The 13915-nt window shown below is 53.5% G+C and overlaps 1 protein-coding gene across 1 annotated transcript; it reads right to left on the reverse strand.

The window, feature by feature from the left end:
- Positions 1-12644: 12644 nt before the first annotated feature.
- On the reverse strand, positions 12645-13592 carry LOC148216830 (uncharacterized protein F54H12.2-like). The gene has a single exon (XM_088133243.1). The coding sequence runs from the start codon at positions 13590-13592 to the stop codon at positions 12645-12647; it is 948 nt and encodes a 315-aa protein (XP_087989369.1).
- Between the last annotated feature and the right edge of the window lie 323 nt (positions 13593-13915).

The raw sequence follows: 13915 nt of genomic DNA on the forward strand, positions 1-13915 counted from the left end.
CGTCTTTAGGTTTTTGGTTGACAGATACACCTGGTCCCCCACTTCCCACTTTTCCTCGGGGAGCCTCTTGCGGTCCGCGTGCTTCTTGTAGTCGGCTTTGGCTCTCTGCAATGCCGCGTGCGCCGCTCGCCGGGTCTCGTCGATTTGGGCGAACCAGGCGTCCAGGGAGTTGATCTGGGATTCCGGCTGAGGCAGCTCCGGCATGGGGACGAAGTCTCTCCCGGTGGCTACTTTGAACGGAGAGAACCCGGTGCTCTTGTGGACGGCGTTGTTGTATGCCACCTCCGCGAATGGTAGTAGCTCCGCCCAATCGTCCTGTTGGTGCCCCACGTAGCAGCACAGGTACTGTTCGAGCCCCCCGTTCAGGCGTTCCGTGGCTCCGTCCGTCTGCGGGTGCGCCGCGGAGGATAGGGCTTGTTTCGTCCCCACCCGCTTCAGGAACTCCCGCCAGAACCGCGCGATGAAGTTGCCGCCTCGATCGCTGACGATACGTCGAGGTGCGCCGTGGAGTCGGTAGACATGTTGCACGAACAGTCTCGCCAGCCCCTCGGCCGTGGGGACTCGCCGGCACGCTACAAAGTGCGCTTGTTTGGAGAATAAGTCCGTGACCACCCAAATGGCGGTCTTCCCCTTACTCTCCGGGAGCTCCACTATGAAGTCCATGTCGACCTCTTGCCAAGGGCCGTCGGGTTCCGCTACCGGCTGGAGTAGGCCTCTAGGTTTGCCTTTGGCTCCTTTCGCTGTTGCGCACACCGGGCAACCCCCAGAGTACGCCTCCACGTCCTTCCGGAGCGTGGGCCACCAAAACTGCCGCCGGATTAAGTGGAGTGTCTTTACGAAGCCGTAATGCCCCGCGCTCCGGCTGTCGTGGGCTCTCTCCATGACCTCCCGTCGGCAACCCTCGGGCACGTACAGCTTTCCTTCGTGCCACCACAACCCCTCTTGGCCGGTTAGCGCCTCTCGGTTCTGCTTGAGCCAATCGTCCCGCTCCGCCGCCTCCGCGAACCCTTGCCTTACTTCAGACGCCGCGTCCTGTCGCTCCCCCTTGGTCTGGCTTCGGGTCACCGCCTTTGCAGCCAGCCTGCTGGCGGGGATGACGGAGTCCACGATCTCCTCCCGTAGGCTGGCGTGTTGGGGCATGCGAGACAGTCCATCCGCTAAGAAGTTGCGCTTCCCGGGGATGTGTTTCAGTGTGAACCTGAACCTCCCGAAGTATTGGGACCACCGTGCCTGTTTGGGGGATAGCTTACGCGGGGTCTTCAGGGCCTCGAGGTTCTTATGGTCCGTCCACACCTCGAACGGTTCAGTTGCCCCCTCCAGTAGATGCCTCCACGTGGCCAGCGCCCACTTGACCGCGTACGCCTCTTTCTCCCACACCATCCACCTCCTCTCCGTCTCGGTGAATTTGCGGGAGGCGTAGGCGCACGGGTGGATGGCCCCTCCGGGCTGGGTTGGAGCAGGACTGCTCCCGTTGCCACGTCTGATGCATCCACTTGGATTATAAACCGCCGGTCTGGGTCGGGATGGCGCAGGATCGGCTCCGCGGTGAACCGCTGTTTTAGTTCCTCAAACGCCCCCTGGCATTCTGCAGTCCACGCGAGTGCCATGCTGGGCTTGGGGGGTTTCCCAGTGCCCTTGGTTTTTAGCAGGTCGGTTAGGGGAAGGGCGATTTGGGCGAAGTTCGGGATGAACTGACGATAGAAGTTCGCAAACCCTAGGAAGCTTTGGAGTTGCCTCCGGGTTCGCGGCGCTTCCCAGCCCAGGACATCCCTTACTTTCGCCGGGTCCATCTCAATTCCCCGGCTGGATATTCGGTAGCCGAGGTAGTCTAGTTGCTCTCGATGGAACTCGCATTTCGAGAGCTTTGCGTACAGCTGTGCCTTCAGCAGTCTCTGGAGCACCGTGCGCACCAGGCTCACGTGCTCCGCCAGGGTCTCGGTGTAGATGAGGATGTCGTCCAGGTAGACCAGGACGCCCCGGCAGAGTAGGTCGTGCAGCACCTCATTAATTAGCTGCATAAATACCCCCGGGGCCCCTTTTAATCCGAACGGCATCACGGAAAACTGGTAGCTTCCGAGCGGGGTGTTGAACGCCGTCTTCCACTCATCTTTTGCGCGGATCCTGACTCTGAAGTAGGCTTCGCGCAAGTCCAGTTTTGTGAACACCCTCCCCTTCGACAGATGCGACATCAAGTCCTTCATCAGGGGGAGGGGGTATTTGTACTCCGTGCTGATTGCGTTCAGCCCCCGGTAGTCTACGCACATACCGAGCGAGCCGTCCTTCTTCTCCCGGAATAACACCGGGGCCGCTAATGGTGACTTCGCGGGTTGGATGAATCCCCGCGCTAGGTTCTTGTCTATGAACTCGCGCAGGGCCCCCATCTCCCTCCTCGACAGGGAGTACATTTTCGGCTTAGGCAGGGTCGCTCCTGGCTCTAGCTCGATGGCGCAATCACTGGGCCGGTGTGGTGGGAGCTGGTCGGACTCCTTCTCCCCGAACGCTGCCGCCAGGTCTCGATACTGCCTCGGGATTCCGCCGCCCGTCGGGGGTTCCCCGGGTCCGGCCCTCGCTTTGCGGTCGACTAGCCAGTCGCCGATGCCTACCCTCGCCTCGGGATCGTGGCGGGTCTCCGGGGTCCCGGCGCTGCTGCTGCTGCTGTTGCTGTTGCCGCCCGGGTCTCGGGCCCCATCTGCTCTCGCCCCGTCTCCCGGTGTCCCGGACCCTCCGCTTGTCCGCCGGTGGTTGCGGCTGCCTCCGTCTCCACGGCTCGGTCCCCTCTGCTCTCGCCCCTCGCCGGTTTGTCGACCCCGAACCGCACTGCCTCCGCCGTCCAGTCGACTCGTGGGTTCCGCCGCCGCAGCCACGCCAAGCCGAGTACCACCGCGTAGTCGGCCACCGGGACCACCACGAACCTCAGTTCTTCCCGGTGACTCCCGATCGTCATCTGGACCGGCTCGGTGTAATACTGAGCTGCCCCCCCCCCTGCCAGCGTGCCATCTAACTGGCTGAATGAAATGGGCTCCCGGAGGCGCCTCAGCTGTAGCCCGAGCCCCGAGACCACCGCTGGGTGCATCAAGCAGTGGGTGCAGCCCGAGTCCAGTAGCGCCCGTAGCTGCGCCTCCCCTCCGGATCTCACCCCCTGGACGTGTATCCTCACCCGGAACGGTGGGCAGTCCTCGTCTCCTATTGGGTCCGCGCGCCTCGACTCCCCTGCTCGCACTGGGACGCCGTTCAGTGCGAGCGCGCCTCGTTTCCCGCCGGCTCCGAGTCCTCTCCGGAGGATGCTGTCTCCGGGGTCGACCACCCCCCGTGTCCTTTCTCGGTCACCGCCGCCACTGCCCCCTTCCGCGGTCGGTCACCGGTCCTTTTCCCGTTCGCACGCGGGGTTTTGACTTCGGGCCGTGGTGGGACGCCTCCCGCTCCGTCGGGCACTGCGCCGCTCGGTGGCCTCTGCCTCCGCATCGGAAGCACAGATTCGGGGCTCTGGTCGCCTCTCGCCTCCCGGTGGACTGCCGTCGACCGCTCCGTCTCTCCTCGGGGGTCCTCTCCCTCGGCCGGTCCCTCGCCTGGTCCCGTCGTCTTGTGCTCTGTTGGATCTGCCGCCACGCCGATTCCGCCGTTCCGGCCAGCCAGATCCAATCCTTCACTGTGGACGGGTCGTCCCGCCCCAGTGCCCGTTCCAGGATCTCTGGGTTGAGTCCCCTCTTAAAATACTTCACCTTCAGGGACTCCGGCCAGTCCGCGAGCTTCTCGGCCAACCTCCGGAACTCCAGGGCATATTCCGATACCGATTTGCCCCGCTGTCTGAACTGTAGGATGTCGTCCTCCGCCCGCTTGGCACTCAATGTGTCCTCGAATCTGTCCCGGAGCGCCTGCATGAAGTCCGGGAAACTCCGTAGTTCCGCCGCGTTGGCATCGTACAGCCCGATCACCCAGCTGGCTGCTTGGCCATCTAGCAGCTCGGCCACGTAGGATACCCTGTCCTCGTCTCTAGCGAATAGGTGACCACCCCTCTGCATGAACCCCCTGACGTGCGTCAGAAAGTGCGGCAGCTGTTCGGGGTCCCCTGAGAACTTCCCAGTGATACCTCGAAGTCTCAGGGCGTCTGCCGCCCGTTGGTCCTCCGACCGGGGCGCCGTGGGTGGTGCCGGCGGGGGTGTCGGACCGCCCCCCCTGTCGCTCGCCTCCTCGTTCACCGCCGGTGGCCCCACTCTCTGTAGTAGGGTCTGGAGCATCGCCTCCACGGCGTCTAGGCGTCGCTCGACTCTCTCCTCTAGTCGGGCGAATTTCTCGCTCCACTCACGGTTCCGGAACCCCGAACCTCGGGTCATCGTAACACCTGAATCGTCTGGTCCTTGGTTCACGCCCATCGACCACCGCTCGGATGGAGTGCGCCCGGCCCTGGCCGCTGCCCTGTCGCTCCCGGGCGGCTCCGACCGCCCTTCCGCGAGCCTGGGTCCCTCGCGCTCCAGCTGACCCACGGATTCCTCGTCGCTGGTCATGCCTGTATTGAGAAAGAAAACGCTCCTCGGTGGTACCGGGTAGCGCTGACGGTGAGTCCTGGCTTTATGTGAGATTTGCCCCGTTCGACAGAGAAACTCTCGTGACACGTGTGGTTCACAAAGAAGGTTTACTCATGCGTAACGTAGTAGTCACAAGCAAAGCCAGGACTGGCTTGGTACAATTGCATCACTTGTTATATTCCCCCCTTCCCGCGCTTTTTCCCGCCTCGTGATCGCGTTGCAGCTGTGGGCTATTAGGCCCCCCAATGTCCCCCCTGATCGTTCATGATGGCAGGGTCGGTCAGAGTCCATTGTCCTTGATTGCCAGTCCCCCTCCGGCTGGGTTGGTCCCTCCCTGCTACGTGCAGACCCGCGGGTTCTGTGCTGCGTTGCGATCTTGTTTCGCTGCCCTGCGGCCCCGTTCCTTGCTTGCTCGCGCCGTTATCAGTTCATAGTTAAAAGCTTCCGCTGCGGTTTTCCTGTTTAGCTGGCCGCAGGTGGCTCGTTAATTAGCGGCGCTTTCGGTTCCTCTTTTCCCCGCTAGCTACCGCCGGTGGATTCCACGTGGTCTGGTTGCGAGCTTCCCTGCAACCCCGTGCTTCCCTGAAGCCTCGTGCTGACCGAACCTGACACGGTCTGCACCGGAAGCGGCCGTCCTCCCGGCATGCGCCGCGGTGTTAGGCGAGCGGTTCAGTGTCAAAAACGACAAAAGCACGTTTGTTTGCAAATGGGGAAGCCCCTCAAGTGCGCCGAGCCCCAAAGCTCCACAGCCCCGCCGTCTCCCCGCGCAATAAAGCCAGCCGGCAGCCGCCCGCCCCCGAGCCCCAAAGCCAGTCTCTTGCCTCATGGCAGGGATTGTTTAGCAGTTATAACTTTTATTTCGTTGTTTTATTTTGGGTAGGTGGTCTAGACACTTTACCATGCTTCTCCAGGCACTGAGAGCAGGGTCTTATGTCTCTTTTTGATTTTAGAATGGGAAGAGGATCAGCTGTTTGCAGCCTTTACACTCCCCACAGATCCCCAGGGGTCTCAGCACAGCGGAGACCTAGCAGTTATAATTTTTATTTCATTGTTTTATTTTGGCTTAGGGGGACCCCAGTGATTCGCAGTGCATGAGAGCGCTTTTGGGTAGGTGGTCTAGACACTTTACCATCCTTCTCCAGGCACTGAGAGCAGGGGTCTTATGTCTCTTTTTGATTTTAGAATGGGAAGAGGATCAGCTGTTTGCAACCTTTACACTCCCCACAGATCCCCAGGGGTCTCTGCACAGAGGAGACCACCAGGCCTCCCAGCAAGGTACTGTTTACTGCTCCACACAGCAAGCAAGGGGTGTTAGCTTCAGCAGGTGTAATCTATGGCATGCTTTTTTTTCTTTTTGGTTTTAGAATGGGAAAAGGATCAGCTGTTTGCAGCCTTTACACTCCCCACAGACCCCCAGGGTTCTCTGGACAGGGGAGAGCATCAGAAGTCTCAGGAAGGTATGGCTTTAGCCTGTTTACAACCACCCTCTGCAGGCAAGGTTTGTTAGCTTCTGCAGGAGTAAACTATGGTGTGTTTCTTTCCTTTTTTTTTTTTTTTTGGCTTCAGAATGGGGAACCGACCAAGGATTTGCCTCTTTCCCGATGCCATCACCTGACATGGGGGGTGACAGCATGAGTTCTACACCACAGCCGTGTACAAGCCATGCAACACGAATGCTGCTAGAAGGTGAAATGGCCTGCTGTTTTATCCAGACGCAGACTGCTTTTAGAATGTAAGGAGGGTCATGACATTACTACGACCACCTCTCCTTTGTTTTTAATCCAGGGCCGCCTGGAAAAAAACAAAAGAAGTCTGAAGGGAAGAACCCCACACCCCCAGCAAACATGTCTATGTTGTTGTTGTTTAGTCGTTAAGTCGTGTCCGACTCTTCGTGACCCCATGAACCATATTGCGCCAGGCCTTCCTGTCCTTCACTGCCTCCCTGAGTTTGCTCAGTTTCATGCTCAAACATGTCTATGTCAGAATCTCAACCAGAAGAGGAGATAGAGGGTTCTGTGTCACGGCTACAGACCCCTGACTCTGTAAACTCTGGGAATGTGCGTATGGAGCTGGTGCAGTCGTGGGAGAGGCCCATCCTTCATTATGCGGCCATAGAGCACTATCGGCGGTATAGGTTTGCTAATCTTGACAACGTATGCTCCTTTGTAGAGGCGGTTGATGCTGTCCATAATGTCATACAGACCTTTTTGAATGAAGCCTCTAGGGATGTAGGTCAAAATGATTTTGCGCAGCTCTGTTTAGAAGCGGACAGTCTGCAGAGACCTTTGTTTTCTGTTAGGAGGCATATGGAAGATTTAAATGCCGATGATTTCCTAACACGTGTAGAAAATCTTCTGCAGAGCAAAGCAGAGCTGGTGTGGGCGGGCAATTTACAATTAGTGTTCACCGTCGTGAGGAACAGGGAAGGGGGAGGCCACAGAAAGTTAAGCACGGTCATTTTCACCAGGGTCCTGCAGACAAAAAGGCAGCACCTGATTGATTTCAATGTGGAAGGTGAATTTCTGTGTTTTGCTGGATGTCTGCTGAGCTTGTTAGATAGCAAGGGTGGCGCGAGACGTGAAGACGTTACTAGAGCGGCCAGGGACATTCACGCCTGCCTGGGCATTTCCACAGAACACAGGGTTGGCTTTTCACAGATACACCTCTTCGAAGAGCATTTAGGGGTCACGATAAAAATTTTGTTTTATACCCACTGCGGTTGGAGGTTTTTTGTCACCGGCAGACAATGCCAAGAAAAACCAGTGTTTATATTGCTGCATGACGAACATTACTACGGAATCAAAAACATCAAGGGCTTCCTGGGCGAGCGTTACTTCTGTGAATTCTATCACACGGGTTACCACCACAAATTTAGCCATGGCTGCCAATACCTCTGCAGGGCGTGCCTGAACCAAGACTGTCAGGAGGCGCCGGGGGAGAAGCCAAGATGCTGTAGGTGCAAGCTGGTTTGGCGCTCTAACGCATGTCTTGAAAGACACATGCGGCTGGCGGGGGAAGGAAAGGTTGTTTGTAAGGCCAAGGTGTTTTGTGAGACGTGTGGTGTTTACGTTATCACACCCCACAATAAATGCAAGAAGACAGTGTGCGGACAGTGCTCCGAGAAGGTTGAAAGCCTGGATGGGCACCTGTGTTTTATGAAGGGGGTGGATTGCCCGCGAAATGGAGAAAGATACATCGTTTACGATTTTGAATGTCGCCAAGAGACGGGTTTGCACATCCCGAATTTTGTGTATGCGATGGACATGCTGGAGCCCGGCGATGGCAAAAAGATCATGAGGTGGAGTCGCTATGGAGAGGACTGCCTGGAGCAGTTTGTGAAGAAATTTATAGACCTCACATTTAAAGGATGCACCTTTATAGCCCACAACGCCAAAGGATACGACGGGTACCTAGTGTTAAGACAGCTGATCCGTGAAAAAATGCGCGTTGACTTGATAAGCCAGGGCGGCAAATTGCTGAGTATCACCCTCCCGGATTATAAGATCCGGTTTATCGACAGCCTCTCCTTTTTGCCGCTTAAATTAAGCAAACTTCCGAAAGCCATGGGGTTTCAGGGGTGCAAAGGGTACTTCCCCCACTTGTTCAATACAACGGACAATCAAGACTATGAGGGGCCTCTCCCCGAAGCCAGGTATTATGGCCCCGAGACCATGATGCCCGGCGAGAGAGAAGCCTTCCTGAAGTGGCACGCCGCTAATGCAAGCACCGTGTTTAAACTAAAGAAGGAGTTGGCTTACTACTGCAGACAAGATGTGGAGATACTGAGGGAGGCTTGTCTTCGGTTTAGGGCGCAGGTGATGGAAATGACAGAGCGTGAGTGCCTCACAGGTCGCAGCAGAGATATTGTTGAGGAGGTAGAGATTCGCTGCATTGACCCCTTCCAATACATAACCCTTGCCTCGGTCTGCATGGCCCAGTACCTGTTCATGTATTTGAAGAGTAAAACCATCGCTTTAGCCCCCCTGGACTCCTATCAGAGGGCACAGAAAAGGTATTCGACCCCGGGTATCCAATGGCTGATGTATATAGAACACACTGAGAATATCTGCATTCAACACGCTCTGCAGGGGTGCGAAAAGCAAGTAGGCAAATATTCTTTGGACGGCTTTGCTGTAATAAATGGGGTCCCCACCGCTTTTGAATTTAACGGCTGTTTTTTTCCATGGGTGTCCCGTCTGCTACTCTGAAAAAGACTTCAACAAATTACTTGATTCAACCTACGGAGGGCTGCACAGCCGCACTCTGGCCAAAGAAGAGTACCTCAGGGGTCGGGGTTACGCCGTGCGCAGCATCTGGGAACACAAGTGGCGGGGGATGCTGGAGACAGAACCCGCGTTGAAGCAGTTTCTAGTTGAGAAGAAGCTCCCAATCCCTTTGAACCCGCAAGATGCTTTTTTGGGGGGTAGAACAAACACCACATGTCTGTACTACAAACCAAAGCCCAGCGAAGAAATCCTGTATTATGATTTTACCAGTTTGTATCTGTTTGTGAACAAGAACAAGGAATACCTGGTTGGTCACCCTCAAATAGTCTATCAAAACTTTGGGGACATCAGCCAGTATTTCAGGATAGCCAAAGTCAAGGTGTACCCCCCGAGGAACCTCTATTTCCCGGTCCTACCCCACAAAACAAGGGACAAACTAATGTTTAGCTTGTGCTCGGCCTGCACAGAAAAGCCACAAGCCACCCCCTGCACGCACACCGATGAAGAAAGAGCACTGACCGGGACGTGGTGCCCCGTTGAATTGAAAGTGGTGGTAGAAAAAGGGTACAGAATTGCTGAAATCTACGAGGTCTGGCATTTTGACAAGAAATCAGACAAGCTGTTTTCAGGCTATATGAATACACATCTCAGGCAAAAACAGGAGGCCAGTGGCTATCCAGCTTGGTGCAATTTAGAACAGGATAAAGAGCGGTATATCCGGGATTATGAAAAGATGGAAGGCGTCCGCTTACGGCGTGAGCACATCGAGGTCAACCCCGCTAAAAGGCAGATAGCCAAACTCTTTCTAAACTCTCTGTGGGGTAAGTTTGGCCAGAGCACCAATCACCTGACGACGTCTGTGGTGACAAAGCCTGAGGAATTATTCAAATATCTTTTTGTGCCCTATTACGACGTTTCTTCCTGCGAGTTTGTGGATGACGAGACAGCTGTCATGACGTGGAAAACAACCAAGAACCACCCCACCAAAGCCACGTGTACCAATGTTTTCATCGCCGGCTTTACCACGGCTTACGCCCAGCTGGAACTCTACAAGCTCCTGGACAGGCTGGGCGATAGATGTCTGTACCACGACACCAACTCGGTCATTTTTGTAAGTAGAGAGGGAGCATGGATGCCTCCTTTGGGTGACTATTTAGGTCAGCTGACAAGCGAGATCCCTCCAAACACCGTGATCACCGAGTTTGTGGCGGCTGGTCCCAAAAGGTACGCTTACACCTTGTCCAACGGGGAAGCGGTGCTGAAGGTGAAGGGGGTTACGCTAAACAGCGGAAACTGTGACAAGATCAATTTTGACAGCTTGAAAGACCTGGTGGACGATTACTGCCTGCCCAGCGCGGAGAGAAAAAAAGAAATCAGGGTAGAACAGCCCGGGATCGTCAGAGTTAAGAAACAGTGGGCCCTAGAAACGAGGGTCCTCAGAAAGACCCTCAAGGTGGTGTATAATAAAAGAGCTCTAAAGAGCGAGGATTACTGCACGCTGCCGTACGGCTATTAAGTGATATGGAAAATAGCGTGCAGTTTGTACACCCTTTCTCTTGTATTATAAGCGGGCTGTCCAATTCTGGCAAATCTTATTTTATCAAACAAATGTTAGAAAACGGACCCGCCGTGATGTCTCAAATGCCTCAAAATATTGTATGGTTTTATAGCTGCTGGCAACCTCTCTACAAAGAACTGCTTAATAAAATCCCCTATATTAAATTTATGGAGGGCCTTCCGGCTTCCTTTGAAGATGATGATTTGTTCCCACCAAACCAAACCAATCTAGCCGTGGTGGACGATCTTATGGCCTCGGCCAGCGACAGCAACCAAATACAGAAGGCTTTTACGCAGTACGTTCATCACAGGAACCTGAGCATTATTCTCATACTTCAAAATCTGTTTTTTCAAGGTAAAAAATGCGCACAATAGCTCTGAATTCAAAATACCTAGTTTTATTCCGCAGCCCGCGTGACCAGGTGCAAATTGTCATGTTGGCCCGACAGATGTACCCCACTAACATTGGTTACTTTTTAGAAGTGTTCCAAGACGCCACGAGCAGGCCCTACGGCTATCTTTTGGTCGATTTGGCCGCCACTACCGCGGAGGACTACAGACTGCGAACCGGTATCTTTCCACCTGATTGGCCGGCCGTTTACACTATGAAAAAGAAGAATAAAAGAGCATAAACTCAAACATCTTGGTGTTAGTATATACAGGATGTTGGAGAGGGTGCGCAGAAATTGGGGGATCTTAAAAATCTTAGTAAGGGCCTGTCCAAGACAGAGAAAAGCCATCTTGTGCAATGCAAATAATGACCTAGTGGGGGCGATAGCCGAAATAGCGCTGAACACCTTAAAAGGCAACCTCCCGCTGAAACCCTCACAATATAGAGTTTTAAAGAGAAAGAAAGGCGCCATCAAAACATTGAGTGATAGAAAGGTGTCGCTCAAAAAGAAGAGGCTGCTCATCCGCCAGTCGGGGGACTTTGTTGGATCGTTACTGGGGGCGGCTATACCGCTACTGGCCAGTCTGTTCGCCCGTTAACCCATGGAACATGCGGAGAAAATGTTTTTGGTGTCGCGCTGGCAGATGGAGCAACTACAGGCCAGACCACTGACAATGGAGGTTGTGGCTGCTAACCGTTTGGATGATGAGATGCGGACTATTCTTCAGAGACCTGATCTGCGGGAGGAAGAAAAGATTAAACTCTATAATTCCGTGCTGCAGAGGTTTCTCAGACTGAACAGACAAAATGATTCTGAAAAAGAAAGCCTGGCTCTCATTTACCCCTCAGAAGAGATCCGCCAGCCTCAACCCCCACAGACGGCCTCCCAGGACACGGCGCTACATGACATCCTAAGCGGCGTGAGCACACGTTACAGGAAAAATGCAGAACTTTTGCTTAACAAAATGAAACAGCACCGGGACATCTCGTCCTGGGATGACCGTGGCACCTTTTTGTACAAGGGCATACCTATCCCCCGCACTAACATTTTAGATCTGGTGAAAGGGGCCGCGCAATGCCGCTCCCTTACTGAGAAGCGGAAACCTAAAGGTTGGGGCGAATTTATGAACGCTATGGCCAAGACAAATGTTCCAACCTCCTTGTTGGGGTCTATGGTGGTTAAAGAAGAATTAGAAAGGTTGAAAGATCCCCCGTCCGCTAAGGACGAAAGGGCTATTAGTCCCAATTCTGCCACGATGGGGCAAACAGCTCCTCTGGTTACCGATTCGCCCTCTAGATCCTGGTTGCTAAGTCCTAGAAGTAGACTCGGGTTTGATGACTGGCTAAATTTGTAGAAAATGATGTATGCCGTGTGTTATAAATAAATACGCTGTGAAACCAGTAAATCTGTTTAAGTCTTTCTCTTTATTTTACAGAAAGCCATGCACGATTGCATACATTGGTGACGGATACAGGTCCCAGGCCCCCTTCCCCTCTTTATGTTTTTAACATGCCACTGGACCATTTGATCATTTTTAATATTGACATCGCCGTACATCTTTAAAATATCCTCATAGACTACGCCTTTGAACCGGTTCTATAGAAAAAACACACAATGTTGCCCGCAGGTTGTGGCTCTGGGGTGTTGCAGCCGCCGCCGATGAAACATGTACGTCTTAGACTGCCGCTCTAAGAACCTCGCTATGGCTCTGGGAAAGTCCGGGCTGCCTGGAGGTCTTCCGTAAGAATCAAAAAATTCCCCGTGTCTGGGAGCCAGGAAGTAGAGGGCTAACCAGTGTTCTCCAGGTAAACTCTGAGGGTGGGTGTTTACGATTAATCCGAAAGGTCTTTTGGAGATCGGCGTCTTGGGTAGCAGATCGCAGGGGTAAACCCCTAAAAAATCAGGGTTACCAGAGAAGAGACGTAGGATCTGTAGGGTGTCCATTCTCACATATAATCAAAAAGCACGTTCCTGGTGTGGCTTATTTCAATAATGTTTTCAAAGATGGCGTAGAGTATCATGTTGACGGTGTGGGCCAGGGGCTGTGCGAATCTAATTTCCGCTCTGAGGTTGCCGTTTCTGATCAAAGAATAGTGCTCAGCACACCCGTCATCGGGGCAAAGATCAAAATAATACAAGTTATACCCTGTCTTAAATTCTCCCCGGTTGATTAAGAGAGGTCTGTCTTTCATACCCTTACCAGTCATCTGCACTATCTGCATGTACTCTCTCACATAAAGGTTGTGTTCATAATCAGGCTGAAGAGGCTTAGCGGGGATCTGTTCGCCGTCACAATACAGGGCACAAAAATTGACATTGAAGTTCTTAAAATTGAACGGGTTACTGTCATATTCGCCACTGAAAGACACGTTGTCCACAAAACCAATCACTAGTTGTTTAGGTAGCTGGCCCAGAAAAAGGTTTTCCTGATTACACACAAGGCTGCCTGCCGGAATGCTGTAAACCTTCATCCCCACTCGATCAATGGGGTACTTGGCATTGCTGGTCAGCAAAGCTTCTGCATGGCCCAAACGCACTCCGGCTGATACTTTTACACGTTTCACAAAAAGAGAGGCCGACACCAGCTGCACTTTGTAATTCTCGTTGCCATCCCTCATTAGACAAAATTCATTTCTGCTTCTTGTGAGTTTGATTTTCACATCAACACCATTAATTAACAGCTTGTCTTGAAAAAAAAGATCGCTATGCAACGGGCCAATTAGGTCCCATTTACGGCTCCCGGCTGTATGTCTCGCTCTCGACATGAACCCGGCATTGCTGGCCTGTGACAGTAAAGTGTTCTCCATGCGGCTTGACACGTCTTTGTAAAAAACCCCGGCTGTAAATTGGGTTCCTAGAGTATCAGGGCCATAATTCAGAATCAGTTCGATCATGGCCCTATAAGGATAGCAGTGATGGCTCTGCGTAATGAGACGATCTCCCAGGGTCACATCCAGTTGGTTAAACAGCGATTGAGATCCGCCTGCCACTGTTGATCTATGCCTGACACCACTGTTTTATTTCTATGAAAATTAATTCTTGCCGGTTTATGTAGCATGTAAGTCTCTTGCCCCGAGAGCCACGTCTTGACCTGCTTCAAGCTCAGGTCCTTATCATGTTTTCTCCCTTCCTGAAAAAGCGTGTTCACCCCCCCATAACTTCCCATCCTCCCCAGCGTGTAATAAATGTCCCTTAGAACCTTTTCATGCCGCATGCT

Source organism: Python bivittatus, unplaced genomic scaffold (genome assembly GCF_059951505.1).
Source record: "Python bivittatus isolate LINGU-HERP-01145 unplaced genomic scaffold, Pbiv_v1 ctg000070_np1212, whole genome shotgun sequence".
Classification (NCBI taxonomy): domain Eukaryota; kingdom Metazoa; phylum Chordata; class Lepidosauria; order Squamata; family Pythonidae; genus Python; species Python bivittatus.

Bases quoted from the DNA above. Each gene is read 5' to 3' on its own strand.
- LOC148216830 (XM_088133243.1), bottom strand. From the start codon at position 13,592: ATGATCGAACTGATTCTGAATTATGGCCCTGATACTCTAGGAACCCAA.